This window comes from Lipophrys pholis, assembly GCF_963383615.2.
Source record: "Lipophrys pholis genome assembly, chromosome: 21".
Lineage (NCBI taxonomy): Eukaryota > Metazoa > Chordata > Actinopteri > Blenniiformes > Blenniidae > Lipophrys > Lipophrys pholis.
In genome coordinates, this window is record NC_137649.1 from 24826695 (window position 1) to 24849021 (window position 22327).

Below are 22327 nucleotides of genomic sequence, written 5' to 3' on the forward strand. Positions count from 1 at the left end.
ACAAATGCCTTCGTCTTCATCGAGACGAAGAACTGCGCTCGTCCCTGAGCAGAAGAACTATTTACTGCGAGTGTCGTGTTCCTCCGTTTCCACGGCAACAGAGTTCACTGTTTTCAAAAAGTTCCCCTGTGGGAGCCGTCATCAAAACGTTCGCAGTCGACAACCCAAACTCCGCTAAAGTTCAGCGTTTTGTCCTGAAGTCGTTGCCGCGTCGACGGCGTGAGAGTGTCGGCGTGCGGCTTCGCTAAAACGACCAACGTTCCCGCGGATCATTAACATAAACACAGTTTTCTCTGCTCGCTCATCCAAACATCAGTTTTCCTTCCTGCTGATTGGAGCTCAGATGAAAAGAGAAAAGGAATCCTTGTTTATGCAGCATCTTTCAGGAGGCTTATCAATTATTCAGCCGTTGTTTATGCTGCACTTCAAACAGGAACTAATTTATGCTGAGGTCAGTGGAGGGATATGGAGGAGGTTTCCACGAAGGGAGAGTGTAACTGAGTCCAGTGAGTCCCCCCTCACCTTCTGCTCTCTTACTCATTCCCTGACTTTCTCTCTGCCAATAGGAGGCGCTGTAGGCCACAACCGCAAGATTGTACGGACGCTACAGACGCTATAATCTCTACAGACGCTATAATCTCTACAGATGCTACAGACGCTATAATCTCTACAGATGCTACAGACGCTATAATCTCTACAGACGCTACAGATGCTATAATCTCTACAGTCTCTACAGACGCTACAGACGCTCTAATCTCTACAGACGCTACAGACGCTCTAATCTCTACAGACGCTACAGATGCTATAATCTCTACAGACGCTACAGACGCTATAATCTCTACAGACGCTACAGATGCTATAATCTCTACAGCGACATCGATAAATGAAACAAATCCAGAGTCTGGAGACGACAAGACGCTTTGTTCTGCTCTTATGATGGAACAAACCGACTGACGAGGACCCTCCTCCTCTAATCCAGATTATAGAGCATCTTCCTCCTCTAACATCAGATTATAGAGCATCATACTCCTCTACCATCAGATTATACAACATCTCTCTCTCTGTCTCTCTCTCTCTCTCTCTCTCTCTCTCTCTCTCTCTCTCTCCAGGGCGAGAGACCATACCCGTGGCCCATGTTCTGCTCGTCCCCTCTGCCGTCCTGTTACACTCTGGACCGTCCCCAGATCTTCTCAGCCAGTAGGAGACTAATCCTCCTGATCCATCTGGTTTCCTCCTCGTCTCTCGGAGCTCTGTCTTATCTTTCCTCTGCTCTACGTAGAGTCTGACATCGGCGTTTTCCTGGCTTCACCCAAGGACGCAGAGACTGACGTGAGCTGGCTGGACGCCTGCAGGAGACACTTCTGCCAAGCCGTGACCTCCGACCCCGACTCGCTGACGGGAGAAGGTACGACCTTACGATCCGTCGGCTCAACAAATCAGGTTCATGTTGCTCGTCCACATCTGGCAGATTATCTGGTTCTGTTTACTGTCCATTAAGATCCAAGGCTTCCCCTTTACCCTCCGTCGTTTACCCTCCGTCGTTTACCCTCCGTCGTTTACCTTCCGTCGTTTACCTTCCGTCGTTTACCCTCCGTCGTTTACCCTCCATCGTTTACCCTCCATCGTTTACCCTCTGTCACATTGCTTTAAGACTTTCCACCATAACGTCGTCATTGAATGGGTTGAATCGTCCTCCCGCCACCGTCCTGCCGTTCCCTCCATCCTGCCGTTCCCTCCATCCCGCCGTTCCCTCCATCCCGCCGTTCCCTCCATCCTGCCGTTCCCTCCATCCCGCCGTTCCCTCCATCCTGCCGTTCCCTCCATCCCGCCGTTCCCTCCATCCTGCCGTTCCCTCCATCCCGCCGTTCCCTCCATCCCGCCGTTCCCTCCATCCCGCCGTTCCCTCCATCCCGCCGTTCCCTCCGTCCCGCCGTTCCCTCCATCCCGCCGTTCCCTCCGTCCCGCCGTTCCCTCCATCCCGCCGTTCCCTCCGTCCCGCCGTTCCCTCCATCCTGCCGTTCCCTCCATCCCGCCGTTCCCTCCATCCCGCCGTTCCCTCCATCCTGCCGTTCCCTCCATCCTGCCGTTCCCTCCATCCTGCCGTTCCCTCCATCCTGCCGTTCCCTCCATCCTGCCGTTGATGTTCTGCTCCGCTTGAGGAATGAGGCGGTTTTAAAAACGCAGCTTTAGATATTTACAGTTACAAATACTGAAGATACCTGTAACGTGTACTACCAGTAACTGAATACAAATCTACTTCTGCTGTGGTTGTTTTTACTAATGTGTGTGTGTGTGTGTGTGTGTGTGTGTGTGTGTGTGTGTGTGTGTGTGTGTGTGTGTGTGTCTCCTCAGTGTTGGCTGACCTTGTGGAGGACGTGGTTCTCCGTCTCTCGGCCACCGAGTGTTTCTTCCCTCCGGTTCGGTTCAAAGGTCAGTGGAGGAGAGAAACTCCTCTTCCTCTTGTTCTTCCTCATCTGACAGTTTAATTGAGCTGTGTGTGTGTGTGTGTGTGTGTGTGTGTGTGTGTGTGTGTGTGTGTGTGTGTGTGTGTGTGTGTGTGTGTGTGTGTTATTTCATTATAAAATGACCAACAGCGCCCACCAGTGGCCCAACCTGCTAACTACGTTGTTTTCAGTGTTTTCGGACATTTTCAAAATGTTGCTCTGAAACATGAAACTTTTCTGGAAAGAAAACACAAAAATGACGTGTTGCCATGGAAACGGGGACGTCTGTGAAGTGAACCAGTAAAGTAGGAATCTGGTCTCGCCACCAGATTGGAAATAATCCAGGCTTTACTTGATACTTTCACTTTTTGTTCCAGAATATTTGGACTTGATGTTTGTAGTATTTCTCCACAGGACCTCCAAGTCAAAACGCTTTTGTGTTTCAGAAAAGTTTCACCTTTAAACAGCAACTTTTTGAAAATGAATTCTGTTTCCACGGAAACGGTAGAAACACTGAAAACAATGGAGTTAAAACTTTGTTTCACTAGTTGGTGACACACACACACACACACACACACACACACACACACACACACACACACACACACACACACACACACACACACACACAGAAGAGAACAATGAGCATCAGATTATAGAGCATCTTATAAATGATATAGAGCAGCCCCAGAGCTCTTTACACACCATTGGAGGCTGCAGCCGTGCACGCCGCTGTCACTGGGGGCAGTTTGGGGTTCAGTGTCTTGCCCAAGGACACTTCGGCATGTAGGCAGGCAGAGATGGCAGAGATGGGAATCGAACCTGCAACCTTCCGATTGGGAGACGAGCCATGCCTCCTCTAACTGATGTAACTTCAGCCTATATTACTTCAGGTTGAACTGCAGTATAAAACAGGCCTAAAACCTTTTCAACATGAGTAGTTGTCCATTATTTGCAGTAACTACTGAAGTAACTTTACTTGTTGTTAAAGAAGTAGCTAGTACTCTAGAACTGCTGGGGTACAATGTGCAGAGTGTCTCCAGGTTCAGCCCCTGGAGCTCCGCCATGTTTCCTAACAACCGCTCTTCTTTTTATTTTCTTGCTTCACAGCGGAGGAGAAGAGTGTGACCAACACTGCCTTATCCCCGGTAGAGCAGCTGGGGGTCCACACCTGTGTCAGGTAACGTCTTTTCTGGAGCTTGTAAAGGCTGGTTTAATCAGACAGGGGGGGGGGGGGGGGTGGGTGGTCTGATGACCACTGAGCTGTGGGGGGGGGGGTCTGATGACCACTGAGCCGTGGGGGGGGGGGGGGGTCTGATGACCACTGAGCTGTGAGGGGGGGCTCTGATGACCACTGAGCCGTAGGGGGGGGGGGGGTCTGATGACCACTGAGCCGTGGGGGGGTGGGGGGGGGGGGGGGTCTGATGACCACTGAGCTGTGAGGGGGGGGGGGGGGGGGGGGGTCTGATGACCACTGAGCCGTTGGGGGGGGGGGGGGGTCTGAGCTGTGAGCACCATGGAGGAGCTACAGGACACTCGTCCCAAACGTTAGAAAGACTCTTCCAGCGGGTGTCCGAGGCCTCGTGTTCACCAACAAGATTCCAGTAGATATTCTTCCTTTTTAACTTTTTGTTACAGAAAAAAACACAGAAACTGACGTAGTTCTTATTCCAGCTCACTAGTTGGCGCTGATGGATGTTTTTGTTTTGAAACAAAACAAACATATGATACATTTTGCAGGAGGATGAAAAGCTCTGACTCCACCCACAGATGGATGGATGGATGGATGGATGGATGGATGGATGGATGGATGGATGGATGGATGGATGGATGGATGGATGGATGGATGGATAGATGGATAGATAGATGGATAGATAGATGGATAGATAGATAGATAGATAGATAGATAGATAGATGGATAGATAGATGGATAGATAGATAGATAGATAGATAGATAGATAGATAGATAGATAGATAGATAGATAGATAGATAGATAGATAGATAGATAGATAGATAGATAGATAGATAGATAGATAGATAGATAGATAGATAGATAGATAGATGGATGGAGCGCCGCTGTCTTCTAAACGAACTCCCACAACCTCAACGGAAGTTTAGTGTTTTGACTTTCCCAGTTTGTTAAAGTGGCGGCGGATGTGTGATTCCTGGACGTGGTGTAACGGTTGGTGTAACAGTTGGTGTAACAGTTGGTGTAACGGTTGGTGTAACGGTTGGTGTAACGGTTGGTGTAACGGTTGGTGTAACGGTTGGTGTAACAGTTGGTGTAACGGTTGGTGTAACAGTTGGTGTAACGGTTGGTGTAACGGTTGGTGTAACAGTTGGTGTAACGGTTGGTGTAACGGTTGGTGTAACGGTTGGTGTAACGGTCGTAGCAGGCAGCAGATGGAGATCGATGATCTTCCCAATGTGAACAGCTGAAAGGTGAAAATGTCCTTTTAGAATGTTTTTGAATGAGGACTTTTTTAAACCTGCCGTTGCGTTTGGTGAGCTGTGATTGGCTCCAGAACTCCACGACCCAGAACCAGATGAACCGGTGTCACAGACGGATGGACTTTCTTGACAAAAACACAAAAGTCTTTTACCTCTAGAAGTAAACTTTTGGAGTGTCTTATCATTTCCTCTGTACTTCCATCATCTCCTGAGGTTCACACATACAGTATGTACCAAATGCTGCAGTACCACAGCTAGCCAATGGGGGCAGTGTTGACATTAAATGTGAATAACAAACTGGAAGTTCTTGAAGACCTAAAGAGTTTCGGGGCTCTCACACCTTGAGGTTTTGATCAGCATCACAGATAACGTTAGCTCTGATTCCTGAATATCAATATCAGTGGGATTTCCTTGGTTATCGTCGTGTTCCAGATCAGAGGCGACTCTTCTTCTTGGGTTTTGAAGCACATGTCTCTTTCTTTAACCAGCTTTAATCTGAAGGAGCACGTCTGATCAGAAGACGCTCTCTCTGTTGGTGTGTTTGTAACGGAGGATCATCAGGAGTTATTGATCCCTCAGCCGCTTCAATCAGCCATGAAATCGTTCTGAACACCACGAGTCTTTAAACTGACGAGTCTTTAAACTGACGAGTCATCAAACGTCTCGCGCGGCGTGTTGTTAGCCTCCTGCAGAATAACGTCCAGCAGCCGGCAGTGCCTCCATTAAAGCCTCCAGACGGCAACAACAACACTTTCTAATCTTCAAAATGATCTTTTCAGACTCGGCTGGTAAAATCCACGATTAAAATCACCAGGAGTGAAATCACCAGGAGTGAAATCACCAGGAGCAAAAATCACCTTGAGTGAAATCACCAGGAGTGAAATCACCACGAGTGAAATCACCAGGAGTAAAATCACCAGGAGCAAAAATCACCAGGAGTAAAATCACCAGGAGTGAAATCACCAGGAGTGAAATCACCAGGAGTGAAATCACCAGGAGCAAAAATCACCTTGAGTGAAATCACCAGGAGTAAAATCACCAGGTGTGAAATCACCAGGAGTAAAATCACTAGGAGTGAAATCACCAGGAGTGAAATCACCAGGAGTAAAATCACCAGGAGTAAAATCACCAGGAGTGAAATCACCAGGAGTAAAATCACCAGGTGTGAAATCACCAGGAGTAAAATCACTAGGAGTGAAATCACCAGGAGTGAAATCACCAGGAGTAAAGTCACCAGGAGTGAAATCACCAGGAGCAAAAATCACCTTGAGTGAAATCACCAGGAGTAAAATCACTAGGAGTGAAATCACCAGGAGTGAAATCACCAGGAGTAAAATCACCAGGAGTAAAATCACCAGGAGTAAAATCACCAGGAGTAAAATCACCAGGAGTGAAATCACCAGGAGTAAAATCACCAGGAGTAAAATCACCAGGAGTGAAATCACCAGGAGTGAAATCACCTTGAGTGAAGCATAGAAATTGTAGAGGTTCACAAATTCCCATCATATCCCCTCCAGACTTATGAAAGCAACACATTGAGGAACGGCCCTCTGGCTAAACCAATCCCGCCAGTCGCCTGCGGCGGTCAGCTGACCACCACAGTCCACTCAGACCTTGTTCTCGTGTTTCATACAAAACAAGCAACAGCACCAACTAGTGGTTCAACTATCTAACTACAGCGTTTTCAGCTGTTTCCATCGTTTTCAAAATCTTGCTGTTGAAACATGAAACTTTTCAGAAAGGAAAACACCAAAACGTGTTTTCAGTTGAAGTGTTGCCATGGAAACGGGCTGTCAATGTCTCTGATTGGTTCCACTAGTGACTGGATGAATCGCTCAATAAAAGACAGAAGTCTCTAAAACAAACACGACTGCGACTCCGCCCCCGGCGCCGGCTGGTGCTGACCTGCTGACCTGCTGCCTGCTGCCTGCTGACCTGCTGCCTGCTGACCTGCTGACCTGCTGACCTGCTGACCTGCTGCCTGCTGACCTGCTGACCTGCTGACCTGCTGACCTGCTGACCTGCTGACCTGCTGCCTGCTGACCTGCTGACCTGCTGACCTGCTGACCTGCTGCCTGCTGACCTGCTGACCTGCTGCCTGCTGACCTGCTGCCTGCTGACCTGCTGCCTGCTGCCTGCTGACCTGCTGACCTGCTGCCTGCTGACCTGCTGACCTGTAGTAATATATAATATATAATAATAGTAAAGGTTGACTTTAGTGTCCGAGGAGGATTAAAGACATAAACATTGGAAGACGTCCACCGACGGCTCGGTCACACTGGAACTGTTTCAAGACACAAAGCCTTCACTGTGTCTTCACTGTCACTGGGAGTCCCTGGAAACACAACTTTTAGAAAACCGCTCCCAAGGTGGAACTTTTAGAAAACACTTGGGTTCAGTCGCCATGGAAACGTGTGAAAACGGCACCTTCAGGAAACACTCAACGACATCCCAGCTGCTCCCACAGCCAACGTGCACACAGGAGCTAACGGGGGAACGTACCTGAAGAACGTCTTTAAAAACATCCACAACAGACAGAACATCAGATTTATATATATATGTGTGTGTGTGTGTGTGTGTGTGTGTGTGTGTGTGTGTGTGTGTGTGTGTGTGTGTGTGTGTGTGGTTGAAACAGCAGGTTACTGACACTGTGGTGTTGTTGGATGTTCTCAGGTACGGACGGAACCTGAAGCTGCTCCGAGGAGATGCTGCTACCGAGCTAACGCTGCTAATGAAGCAGGTGAAGACCTTCTTGTCCTCGCAGAGAATCAAAACTTCCTCTCAGCTCAGTATCCTTCACAGGGGTCAGAGGTCACGGGGTCATTGGTCAGAGGTCACGGGTCAGAGGTCATGGGTCACGGGTCAGAGGTCACGGGTCAGAGGTCATGGGTCACGGGTCAGAGGTCACGGGTCATGGGTCAGAGGTCACGGGTCAGAGGTCACGGGTCAGAGGTCACGGGTCAGAGGTCACGGGTCAGGGGTCACGGGTCAGGGGTCACGGGTCAGAGGTCACGGGTCAGAGGTCACGGGTCAGGGGTCACCCCAGCGGGGACTTCGCACTTTAGCTAAAGTAGAAGCAACAAAACGTCTTACTAACTCGACTGTTAGCTTTAGCATTAGCATTATTGGTTAGAGCATCTTTCTCCTCAAACATCAGACTATAGAGCATCTTTCTCCTCTAACATCAGACTATAGAGCATCTTCCTCCTCTAACATCAGATTACAGAGCATCTTTCTCCTCTAACATCAGATTATAGAGCATCTTCCTCCTCTAACATCAGATTACAGAGCATCTTCCTCCTCTAACATCAGACTATGGAGCATCTTCCTCCTCTAACATCAGACTATGGAGCATCTTCCTCCTCTAATATCAGATTACAGAGCATCTTCCTCCTCTAACATCAGACTATAGAGCATCTTCCTTCTCTAACATCAGACTATAGAGCATCTTTCTCCTCTAACATCAGATTATAGAGCATCTTCCTTCTCTAACATCAGACTATAGAGCATCTTTCTCCTCTAACATCAGATTATAGAGCATCTTCCTCCTCTAACATCAGATTACAGAGCATCTTTCTCCTCTAACATCAGATTATAGAGCATCTTCCTCCTCTAACATCAGATTACAGAGCATCTTCCTCCTCTAACATCAGACTATGGAGCATCTTCCTCCTCTAACATCAGACTATGGAGCATCTTCCTCCTCTAATATCAGATTACAGAGCATCTTCCTCCTCTAACATCAGACTATAGAGCATCTTTCTCCTCTAACATCAGACTATAGAGCATCTTTCTCCTCTAACATCAGATTATAGAGCATCGTCCCCCTCTAATATCAGATTATAGAGCATCTTCCTCCTCTAACATCAGATTATAGAGCGTCATTGATTGTGCCAATGATGCTCTCGGGACCCGGTTCACCGGCCCTTTAAGTTTTCTTTGTTTGAAGTGATGATGATGATGATGTTGGTGATGAAAACATCCAGATGGTGACAGAAGTCTACGTCACACCTAAAGAAGCTGGAGTTGTTCACCAGCGGCGGCGTGACGTCCACGACCCCCCGTCTGAAAGATGGAGGAGAAACTGAGATGATCTCCTTCTATCTGGGAACGATCAGCCTCCTGGGTCTTCACTGGGATTCCAGGTTCCTTCATCGTGGAGCGACGGAGGATGAGGATGTTGATCTTCTCCTCCGGGAAGCTTCTTCATTTATAATCCGTCTTTACAAATCCTGTCTGGATGAGAGTCTGAGGAATGAAGGCGGCTCGTCAGGCGGCTCGTTTCCCCGGAGACCTGCTGCTGATGTTGCGTTAGGATTACTCCGGTGTATTCATGAGGTAATCTGTCACCGTGAAGCGACTTCTTGATGACTCATCAATATTTGATGATTAGAGTCAAACCCCGCCGGTTGCTGACGTCCTCCTCAAACAGGTTGTCGTCTTCAATAAAACCACAACTCCCTGATTTCTGAGCGGCGGGATCAAATCCATCAACCAGTGATATGACTCATGGCTTCTGAATGACGGAGACGAATGTCCTCCTGTTTCTCGGCGGACATTCTTCACTGCTCGTCCAATCAGAAGGCTCGGGCAGCGGGCCTCCTCTGACCTCCCAACAGGAAGGGAAGGTATACTCACAGCTTTTGGAAAGACACTGACTCGTGTAATCTAGAAAATAGGAATTTGTTGTTGTCTTTGAACCAGTTTAATCACAAAGAAAGAAAGAAGATTTTGGCCTTGGTTAGTACTTATTGGATTTTGACGATTTGAGTATTTTTAAACAAAAAAAACAAAATATTGTGCAATATTATAGTAAGAGGCTAAAGAATAATATAATTTGAGTTGAAATGTGTTTATTATGAAACCAAAATAGCCACTTGATTTGTTAATTATTGTCTTCAGCTGTTTCTGTTGAGCACTCAATACACCACCTTGTGGTGGAAGCTTGTACTGCAGGAGTAAACAGACTGTTTGGGAGATAAAGCAGCAGGTTGTCATGAAGGCAACATTATGACTGTTGGTTGGTCTCATTTGGTGATAATTTAAATTTATATGGACTTACATTAAAAAGACATATTGTACTTATAAAGAAACACATTGACCTGGACGGCCAATATGACTTTAAACAAGAATTTTATATGTCTTCCTTTTCATTTATTTTCCTACTTCCACCTTAAACCTCTGATAAGAAACTCATATAAATGATAAAAACAAAACAAAAATGTCTTTCTGGGCAGAAACGTGACTAATTTGCTATCATATTTGACACGTTCTATGGAGAGAATGCTCCAAGGGCAGGAGAGCTAATCTAACCTTCCTGTTCCACCTAAATAGAAATTAAAGGTTGACAGCCTTCAGAGGCGAGTGCTCAGCAGAAAGACAGAAGGAGAGGCAGCGAGTGTTGGATCGCCCCGGGTTGTTTTCTGGAGAGGAGCCAGAGTCGCCCTCCATGAATCGCTGCTCTGCTCCTGGAGCTTCGCTGCACGTTGCTGCCAGAAGAATCGGAATGAATGAAAGAATCAGACATGAAAACCAAGAAGCTTTTTAATGAGCCTGAATTTAACTCTGTACCTAGTGATGGAGGGAGGGAGGGGTGGAGGGGTGGGTGGAGGGAGGGAGGGGTGGAGGGAGGGAGGGGTGGAGGGGTGGGTGGAGGGGTGGAGGGAGGGAGGGAGGGGTGGAGGGAGGGAGGGAGGGGTGGATGGAGGGAGGGGTGGAGGGATCATCTGTCCATTATCAGCGTCTTTCCGTCTCTCGCCGTTCCGTAGCAGCGATTGATGTCATCAGTTTGAGGCAGAATCTGATTGGAGGATGTTGGTCTGCGCTCAGCTTGTCTTGGCTCTTTGACTCCGCCCCCAGCCACCCTGCAGGACGGGTACCCGGGTCACGACTGGCTGACCTCCACCGTCTTCCTGCTCATGGCGGGCGACCCGCAGCGCTCCTTCAGCCTGCTGCTCCAGCTGTCCTGCCTGCTGGCCTCCGCCTTCCTGTGGCCCGCCAGGATCCACGCCTCGGTGAGTGGAACCCTCGGTTCAGAACCCGATCCACTAGGATCTGGTCTACAGCTGGGTTTGGCAGCCATTTTAGATTTAGTCTTAGTTTAATTCTTTTGGACTAGGGTTTAGGTTTAGGTTTAGGTTTAGGTTTAGGTTTAGGTTTAGTTTTGGGTTTGGGTTTGGGTTTAGGTTTAGGTTTGGGTTCGTGGTTTGGGTTTAGGTTTAGGTTTAGGTTTGGGTTTAGGTTTAGGTTTAGGTTTAGGTTTGGGTTTGGGTTTGGGTTTAGGTTTAGGTTTGGGTTTAGGTTTGGGTTTGGGTTTAGGTTTAGGTTTAGGTTTAGGTTTAGGTTTAGTTTTGGGTTTGGGTTTGGGTTTAGGTTTAGGTTTGGGTTTGGGTTTGGGTTTAGGTTTAGGTTTGGGTTCGTGGTTTGGGTTTAGGTTTAGGTTTAGGTTTGGGTTCGTGGTTTAGGTTTAGGTTTAGGTTTAGGTTTAGGTTTAGGTTTGGGTTTGGGTTTAGGTTTGGGTTTGGGTTTGGGTTTGGGTTCGTGGTTTAGGTTTGGGTTTGGGGTTGGGATTGGGTTTAGGTTTGGGTTTGGGTTCGTGGTTTGGGTTTGGGTTTAGGTTTAGGTTTGGGTTTGGGTTTAGGTTTAGGTTTAGGTTTGGGTTTGGGTTTGGGGTTTGGGTTTGGGTTTAGGTTTAGGTTTAGGTTTGGGTTTGGGTTTGGGTTTGGGTTTAGGTTTGGGTTTGGGTTCGTGGTTTCAGTCACATTTTAATCATTTCTATATGTGACAATCGTAACAATCCACTTTTTGTAATATTTTTAATAAATTAAAACAAAATATACTGTTTAATTTATAATTAGAGCTGATATCCAATGGATGTTCTCCTGTGGTTCTGACTCCGCCCACTGAGTCCAGTCGGGCTGAGCAGAAACAATCAATACAAATAAAACCAGAAGGAACCAAAGAGGATCGTTCCTCTTCTCCCCCGACAGAAACAACCGGACCTTGTTCACCATCGAGGAAGAACCAAACTGAGATTAGAGACAAAGAAAGTCAGACGGGGAAGAAGCTGAATTTCAATGATTTTAGTTTTTTAAGCAGTCGAGGTGAAGCTGAGGGGATTAGAGGGGATTAGAGGGGATTAGAGATTAGATCTTTGAATCATTAGAACCCTCAATCAGGTTCCTCCTAGTCTGTGAGCAGAACCACTCCACCGCTCCATCACGTCAATAGAAAAGGGCACAAATAATTAAGACACACACACACACTCACACACACACACACACACACACACACACACACACACACACACACACACACACACACACACACACACACACACACACACACTCACACTCACACTCACACTCACACACACCCACACACACTCACACACACACTCACACTCACACACACTCTCACTCTCACACACACACACACACACACACACACACACACACACACACACACACACACACACACACACACACACACACACACACTCTCACTCTCACACACACACACACACACACACACACACTCACACTCTCACACACACACACACACACACACACACACACACACACACACACACACACACACACACACACACACACACACTCACACTCACACTCACACTCACACTCACACTCACACTCACACTCACACTCTCACACACACACACCCACACACACACACACACACACACACACACACACACACACACACACTCACACACACACACTCTCACACACACACACACACACACACACACACACACACACACACACACACACACACACACACACACACACACACACACACACACACTCACACACACACTCACACTCACACTCACACACACTCACACTCACACTCACACACACACACACACACACACACACTCTCTCACACACACACACTCTCACACACACACACACACACACACACACACACACACACACACACACACACACACACACACTCACACACACACACACACACACACACACACACACACACACACACACACACACACACACACACACACACACACTGAGGCTCAGTCTGTTCGTAGCTTCAGTTCATCACTGAGTTTAAAACAGTAATAAAGTTAAAACCATCCGATGTCCTGGTTCTCGTCCTGTCAGGGATCATCAGATCGTTTACCATCAGTGATCCAATCACAAGAGGCGACTCTGAAGACCAGCGAACACACACCTAATAACCTTCACTTAGGCCCCGCCCACACCCGCCAAAACCATCCTCTCTCTCCCCGTCGATCTTAAATCGTCTTCAGTGCAGGAAATAGATGGAAACCTCTCAAAACCATGTAATCCCTATGCCGGCCTCTAGGTGGCGCTGTAACGTAGACAGATAAAGAAGACACGAGTGATGACATCATCGATTTCAGCTAATGGGGGGTATGTGAAGAAAAATTAAAACGTCAACCAAATGGAATGTAACTGGAAAGTACACACCAGAAGTATTCAGCAATCTGAACAAAGAAGGAATTTATAGGCCAAAGAAGTTCAATATTCTTTAAGGTAATTTGATAGTATTAAGATTGGAGCTGCTACACCCTACTACCATACTACTGCATACTACTGCATACTACTGCATACTACCTACTACCACACCATATTTATTGTATTAGTCACTTTTTATCCATGTACAGGACTGTCTCAGAAAACTAGAATATTGTGATAAAGGTCTTTATTTTCTGTAATGCAATTAAAAAAACAAAAATGTCATACATTCTGGATTCATTACACATCAACTGAAATATTGCAAACCTTTTATTATTTTAATATTGCTGATTATGGCACACAGCTTAAGAAAACTCAAATATCCTATCTCAAAATATTAGAATATCATGAAAAAGTATACTAGCAGGCTATTTAACTAATCACTTGAATCGTCTAATTAACTCGAAACACCGGCAAGGGTTTCCCTGAGCCTTTAAAAACACTCAGCTTGGTTCAGTAAACTAAATCACAAGTATGGGGACGACTGCTGAGCTGACTGCTGTCCAGAGGACCATCATTGACACCCTCCATCAGGAGGGTAAGACACAATAAGAAATTTCTAAAAGAGCAGGCTGTTCACAGAGTGCAGTTTCAAAGCACATTCACAAAAAGTGTGTTGGAAGGAGGAAATGTGGCAGGAAACGGTGCACAACCAAGAGAGAGGACCGCAGCCTTAACAGCATTGTGAAGAAGAGCCGCTTCAAAGACAGTGACTGAAGCTGGAGTCCAGGTATCAAAAGCCACCGTTCACAGACGTGTCCGGGAAATGGGCTACAATAGCCGTATTCCCATGGTCAAGCCACTCCTGAACTCAAGACAACGGAAGAAGCGTCTGACTTGGGCTATGGAAAAGAAGCACTGGACAGTGGCAGAGTGGTCCAGAGTCCTGTTTTCAGACGTCAAGGCGCTAGAGTCTGGAGGAAGGCTGGAGAGGAGCAATCCAAGTTGCTTGAAATCCAGTGTGAAGTTCCCACAGTCAGCAGTGGTTTGGGGAACCATGTCAGCTGCTGGTGCTGGTCCACTGTGTTTCATCAAGTCCAGAGTCAATGCAGCTGTGTACCAAGAGATTTTAGAGCACTACATGCTTCCATCTGTTGAAAAGCTCTATGGAGATGATGATTTCATTTTCCAGCATGATCTGACACCTGCCCACAGTGCCAAAACCACCAGTAACTGGTGTACTGACCATGGCATTACTGTCCTCGATTGGCCTGCCAACTCCCCTGACCTGAACCCCAGAGAGGATTTGTGGGGTATTGTGAAGAAGAAGCTGAAAGACACCAGACCCAATAATAACAGCACCGGGACCCCCCCACAGCACCGGGACCCCCCCACAGCACCGGGACCCCACCGCAACGGCACGGCCCTTAAACTCCAGACTGAGATTAGTTCATCATCAGACCAACGCTCATCATAGACTTTTCTTAGTATTTGTACTTATCTGGCCTGTCTGCCTCTCTCTCTCTCTCTCTCTCTTCTATTCCTCTCTCTCTCTCTCTCTCTCTCTCTCTTCTATTCCTCTCTCTCTCTCTCTTCTATTCCTCTCTCTCTCCCTCTTTTCCTCTCTCTCCCTCTTCTATTCCTCTCTCTCTCCCTCTTCTATTCCTCTCTCTCTCTCCCTCTTCTATTCCTCTCTCTCTCTCCCTCTTCTTTTCCTCTCTCTCTCCCTCTTCTTTTCCTCTCTCTCCCTGTCCTATCCCATGTACTTCTCCCCCCAACCGGTCAAGGCGGATGGCCGTCCTTCCAGAGTCTAGGCTCCGCCCCACGGTTTCTTCCTGAAGAGGGAGTTCTTGAACTTCTCTCCATGCGAGGGAGTTTTTCCTGGTTTCCACTGTTGCTTGTTACACCTGCTGCTTTGGAAGGTTTAGTTGGGTTCTGTTGTTCTCTATCATTGTAAGAGCGCTTTGAGATGTTTGTTGATGTGATTTAGCGCTTTACAAATAAAATTGAATTGAAATTGAATTGAATAATGCAAATGAGCTAAAGGCCGCTATGGAAGCATCCTGGGCCTCCAGAACTCCTCAGCAATGCCACAGGCTGATTGCTTCCATGCCACGCCGCATTGATGCAGTAATCCCTGCAAAAGGGTTCCCAACCAAGTACTGAGTGCATGAATTGACATTTTCAAATGTTTGATTTTGTTTTGCTGTTATAAATCTTTTTTTTTTTTACTTGGTCTGAGGAAATATTCTAATTTTTTGAGATAGGATATTTGAGTTTTCTTAAGCTGTATGCCATAATCAGCAATATTAAAATAATAAAAGGCTCGCAATATTTCAGTTGATGTGTAATGAATCCAGAATGTATGACATTTTAGTTTTTTTAATTGCATTACAGAAAATAAAGACCTTTATCACAATATTCTAATTTTCTGAGACAGTCCTGTACATGTTTTTTTTAATAACCTGGTAAATGTGTGTCACGTATTTATATTATATTGGTCAATAACAAATTAATTCCTCTTCCTCTTCCCCCTCGTCTTCCTCTTCCTCCTCTTCCCCCTCGTCTTCCTCTTCCTCCTCTTCCTCTTCCTGTTCCTCCTCTTCCTCTTCCTCTTCCCCCTCGTCTTCCTCTTCCTCCTCCTTCTCCTCCTCTTCCTCTTCCTCTTCCTCTTCCTCCTCTTCTTCTTCCTCTTCCTCTTCCTCCTCCTCCTCCTCCTCTTCCTCTTCCTCTTCCTCCTCCTCTTCCTCCTCCTGCTCAGTCAACTGTTTTTCTGAACCATAAAAAGTTATGAAACTTCAGGATTAGAAAGTCAAAATAAGAACAAATACGTAGTTTTACCTTTCATAAGCGTCACTTATTCCGTTGAAGTTGTTTCAATGTGTTGAAGTAGAGTGAGTATTTTATACGTTCTGGAGACGGTCTGAATGGTGACGGAAGTAAAACATTCAAAATGGCGGACGACGGGGGCTTTCCCGACTACGTCATTGGAGGGAATCCAGAGGGACTCCGCGACGCTATCCAATCAGAACGCAGAGCGTCACCAACCAAAACACCAATCAGGAAGTAAATGGCAGGCGTGAGCCGCCGCCGTCTCCACATACCTGCTGATGGGCGTCTTGCCTGTCCACACGTCTTCTAATGTCTCCCTCTGGAACCCGTTTTCAAAACATCGCTGTGCTCAGGCTCCTGAGGCGCCGTGCCGCTGATCGGTTACATAAAAAGCTGCTGTGGTGTGGGCGGGGCCTGAAAACGCTTCCTGAGGTGGTCTGGACCATCTGACCTCAGAGGCTCTGGAGGGAGACCAGCTGGTGTCCCGGGACGGCGGTTAGCCTGGAACGATCCATACGATCAATACGATCAATACGATCAATACGATCAGTACGATCATTACGATCAGTACGATCATTACGATCAGTACGATCAGTACGATCAATACGATCAGTACGATCAGTACGATCAGTACGATCATTACGATCAGTACGATCAGTACGATCAATACGATCAGTTCAGTCAGGACCTCGCTCTGATCAGGTTGAATCACTAAATGTTTTTGATCTCATGTTAGAAGCTTCGGTTGTGATCAGATCGTTTGGATCAATTATCAATATAGATCGTTTTCAATAACAAACAGACTTTATGATAAACTAAATATTTGATTCATGTAAAACCCTGTTCAGGAGTATTTCTCAGCTTTGGAGGAAATTATGTGTTTTTAACTTTCCACCAGTTTTTCCTCCGTTTCCTTTCGATGTTTTGAAAGTTTCTGGTTTTGCTTTATTTCTCGTTATCAAACAAAAGAATCTAAGAATCATCTTCCTGAAGAAGAAACCCTGTGGCTGATGTCCTCAACACAACTGGCAGCCATCTTGGAAAAGGCAATCGTTGTGCAGTTACTGTAGTAGTGTAATAGTTACAGAGTGAAAAAGTTACCAGCATTTAAAATCAGAAGCAGAAGAAGAGTTTGTGCTGCAGGAGACCTCGTCTCCACGGTTCAGTTGAACAAGTTGGTAAGAGAGTTTAAAGCTGCGTCTTATTGTGAAAGGTCCACCTGCCGAGGGAAGTGGCCGAGTCTGGAGTCCCGCCCCTCTACTGGAGCACCGCCCACTACCTGGAGCTGCTGCTGAAAGCTGAGGTCCCTCTGGTCCACTCCGCCTTCAGGATGTCGGGCTTCACCCCCTCACAGGTAAACCCTCACAGGTAAACCCTCACTGGTAAACCCTCACTGGTAAACCCTCACAGGTAAACCCTCACTGGTAAACCCTCACAGGTAAACCCTCACTGGTAAACCCTCACAGGTAAACCCTCACAGGTAAACCCTCACTGGTAAACCCTCACAGGTAAACCCTCACAGGTAAACTCTCACTGGTAAACCCTCACAGGTAAACCCTCACTGGTAAACCCTCACTGGTAAACCCTCACTGGTAAACCCTCACTGGTAAACCCTCACAGGTAAACCCTCACAGGTAAACTCTCACAGGTAAACCCTCACTGGTAAACCCTCACTGGTAAACCCTCACAGGTAAACCCTCACTGGTAAACCCTCACAGGTAAACCCTCACAGGTAAACCCTCACTGGTAAACCCTCACAGGTAAACCCTCACTGGTCAATCCTTTGATACACAGGCAGCCAGTGGAGAGGGTGGAGCAGGGGAATGTACTCCACCCTCAGTGTGGTGGGGATGAGCTCCACCCTCAGTGTAGGGGGGGGGATGTGCTCCACCCTCAGTGTGGTGGGGGAATGTACTCCACCCTCAGTGTAGGGGGGGATGTGCTCCACCCTAAGTGTGGTGGTGTAATGAGCTCCATCCTCAGTCTGGCGGTGTAATGTGAGTGGTGTAATGTGCTCCACCGTCAGTGTGGTGGTGTAATGTGCTCCACCCTCTGCTTTGTTCAGGAGTTCCTCAGCACTGTTATCTTGTCTCACAGTGAAGATTAAACTCACCATTACCACAACATCCTCATCAATACATCCAGCAGACAGCAGGTTGCATTGTATTTGGGTGGTGGTGGTGGTGGTGGTGTGTATTTGGGTGGTGTGGAGATGGTTGCTCATATTGCCCAACAGGAAGAGTTGACCTGAAGAGCAACTTGTTGAAAAGAGTCAAACTTTCCTTACGACGGCTGTTTGCATTGATACGTGTCGTTATACAAAGAAGCTCCTCCACCTCCTTTCTCCATCACTCTGACCTCACTGAGAAACCTGAAGGGTGGAGGAGCTCCTGAAGGGTGGAGGAGCTCCTGAAGGGTGGAGGAGCTGCTGCACTGTTGTTTTCATTTGAAAACATGAAATGTATTTTCTCCTCAGTAATCAGAGTATTAATTAAAGTGACTTGCCGACAGAGACCTAACATGAAGTAAAGTAGATTGTAGTGTGAGGAGTCACACCGGGTTCACACTGGGTTCACACTGGGTTCCCACTGGGTTCACACTGGGTTCACACTGGGTTCACACCGGGTTCACACCGGGTTCACACTGGGTTCACACTGGGTTCACACCGGGTTCACACTGGGTTCACACCGGGTTCACACTGGGTTCACACTGGGTTCACACTGGGTTCACACCGGGTTCACACTGGGTTCACACTGGGTTCCCACTGGGTTCCCACTGGGTTCACACTGGGTTCACACTGGGTTCACACCGGGTTCACACTGGGTTCACACTGGGTTCACACCGGGTTCACACTGGGTTCACACCGGGTTCACACTGGGTTCACACTGGGTTCACACTGAGGCTGAGAGAGGAACTGGATGTTGGTTCTTACTGAGAAAATAAAACCACCAAGTTGGATTGTTGTTATGGTGACTGTCAAAATAAAACCACCTAGTTGGATTGTTGTTATGGTGACTGTCAAAATAAAACCACCTAGTTGGACTGTTGTTATGGTGACTGTCAAAATAAAACCACCTAGTTGGATTGTTGTTATGGTGACTGTCAAAATAAAACCACCTAGTTGGATTGTTGTTATGGTGACTGGATGGATGTATGAATGATGTTGGATGAACTAATCAACCGATAGATTCCCATTAATGTGTTCATCTAACAGACGTCGTTGTTCTTCATCACAGATCAAAGTAAAAACACAAAGACAATATTAGATAAAGATTTCTTTGATTTATGACATGAATTTCAACAACTGCCTCCAGCGTCACTTCTTTTCACCAAACTACATTTGAATTGAATTGATTCGGTTCACCTGTAATAAATACTGGACCTTCTATTGCCTTTGCCTTGTGGCCCTTGAGCAACAACAACAACAACCTGTGAAGAGCGTTGTATTGTCTTTCCTCCAGATGTGCCTCCACTGGCTGACTCAGTGTTTGTGGAACTACCTGGACTGGACGGAGATCCGCCTCTACCTGAGCTGCTGCCTGCTGCTGGGACCCGACTACCAGGTCTACATCAGCCTGGCGCTCCTGAAGCACCTGCAGCCCCACATCCTGCAGCGCAGCCAGGCCCAGGAGCTGCAGGTCTTCCTCAAGGTCAGAGCAGTTTGTCTTCAAGGTCAGAGCAGTTTGTCTTCAAGGTCAGAGCAGTTTGTCTTCAAGGTCAGAGCAGTTTGTCTTCAAGGTCAGAGCAGTTACTCTCTTCAAGGAAAGTCATGTTGCTACAGCAACAAGTCGTGACAGCTCGGTGAAATCATCCCTCATGTTCACTGAGCTGAATGTTTCAGAAGTGAGGTTTTCTGTGGAGTTGGACTTTGGTCACTGAAAGATGATGTCAGAACTCGCGGTCTGCAGGAAGAGAAACTCTGACTTCTAAGGCGGCACGCCGTGCCGCGCCATGCTCTTGTCCTTCATTCTACGTTTGAGTCGGTGGAGCCGATGGCTGAGCGGTTCACGCCGGAATGAGGCGCCCGACACTTTCTGAATAAAAGACCAGCTGCAGCATGAGGCTCCGGTAACCTCACACACACTGGTAACCTCACTGGTAACCTCACACTCACTCTGGTAACCTCACACACACTCTGGTAACCTCACTGGTAACCTCACACTCACTCTGGTAACCACACACACTCTGGTAACCTCACACACACTCCGGTAACCTCACACACTCTGGTAACCTCACACACTCTGGTAACCTCACACACACTCTGGTAACCTCACACACTCTGGTAACCTCACACACACTCTGGTAACCTCACACACACTCCGGTAACCTCACACACTCTGGTAACCTCACACACACTCTGGTAACCTCACACACACTCCGGTAACCTCACACACTCTGGTAACCTCACACACTCTGGTAACCTCACACACACTCTGGTAACCTCACTGGTAACCTCACACACTCTGGTAACCTCACACACACTCTGGTAACCTCACTGGTAACCTCACACACTCCGGTAACCTCACTGGTAACCTCACACACTCTGGTAACCTCACACACACTCTGGTAACCTCACACACACTCCGGTAACCTCACACACTCTGGTAACCTCACACACACTCTGGTAACCTCACACACACTCTGGTAACCTCACACACTCTGGTAACCTCACACACACTCCGGTAACCTCACACACTCTGGTAACCTCACACACACTCTGGTAACCTCACACACACTCCGGTAACCTCACACACTCTGGTAACCTCACACACTCTGGTAACCTCACACACTCTGGTAACCTCACTGGTAACCTCACACACACTCCGGTAACCTCACACACTCTGGTAACCTCACACACACTCTGGTAACCTCACACACACTCTGGTAACCTCACTGGTAACCTCACACACTCTGGTAACCTCACACACACTCTGGTAACCTCACTGGTAACCTCACACACTCCGGTAACCTCACTGGTAACCTCACACACTCTGGTAACCTCACACACACTCCGGTAACCTCACACACTCTGGTAACCTCACACACACTCTGGTAACCTCACACACTCTGGTAACCTCACACACACTCTGGTAACCTCACACACACTCCGGTAACCTCACACACTCTGGTAACCTCACACACACTCTGGTAACCTCACACACACTCCGGTAACCTCACACACTCTGGTAACCTCACACACTCTGGTAACCTCACACACACTCTGGTAACCTCACTGGTAACCTCACACACTCTGGTAACCTCACACACACTCTGGTAACCTCACTGGTAACCTCACACACTCCGGTAACCTCACTGGTAACCTCACACACACTCTGGTAACCTCACACACACTCCGGTAACCTCACACACTCTGGTAACCTCACACACACTCTGGTAACCTCACACACACTCTGGTAACCTCACACACTCTGGTAACCTCACACACTCTGGTAACCTCACACACACTCCGGTAACCTCACACACTCTGGTAACCTCACACACACTCTGGTAACCTCACACACACTCCGGTAACCTCACACACTCTGGTAACCTCACACACTCTGGTAACCTCACACACACTCTGGTAACCTCACTGGTAACCTCACACACTCTGGTAACCTCACACACACTCTGGTAACCTCACTGGTAACCTCATACACTCCGGTAACCTCACTGGTAACCTCACACACTCTGGTAACCTCACACACACTCCGGTAACCTCACACACTCTGGTAACCTCACACACACTCTGGTAACCTCACACACACTCCGGTAACCTCACACACTCTGGTAACCTCACACACACTCTGGTAACCTCACACACACTCCGGTAACCTCACACACTCTGGTAACCTCACACACTCTGGTAACCTCACACACACTCTGGTAACCTCACTGGTAACCTCACACACTCCGGTAACCTCACTGGTAACCTCACACACTCTGGTAACCTCACACACACTCTGGTAACCTCACACACACTCCGGTAACCTCACACACTCTGGTAACCTCACACACACTCTGGTAACCTCACACACACTCTGGTAACCTCACACACTCTGGTAACCTCACACACTCTGGTAACCTCACACACACTCTGGTAACCTCACACACACTCTGGTAACCTCACACAC

At 47.5% G+C, this 22327-nt stretch overlaps 1 protein-coding gene across 1 annotated transcript in view; it reads left to right on the top strand.

Moving 5' to 3' along the window:
- tbc1d32 (TBC1 domain family, member 32) overlaps positions 1-22327 on the top strand; it is a 65474-nt gene that overhangs the window by 39956 nt on the left and 3191 nt on the right. Inside the window, exons 26-33 of the mRNA XM_080490180.1 lie at positions 1110-1197; positions 1280-1405; positions 2353-2430; positions 3555-3624; positions 7570-7685; positions 10756-10910; positions 17407-17547; positions 19655-19843. Of these exons, the coding sequence (XP_080346306.1) occupies positions 1110-1197; positions 1280-1405; positions 2353-2430; positions 3555-3624; positions 7570-7685; positions 10756-10910; positions 17407-17547; positions 19655-19843 (963 nt within the window). The remainder of the gene's footprint in view (positions 1-1109; positions 1198-1279; positions 1406-2352; positions 2431-3554; positions 3625-7569; positions 7686-10755; positions 10911-17406; positions 17548-19654; positions 19844-22327) is intronic.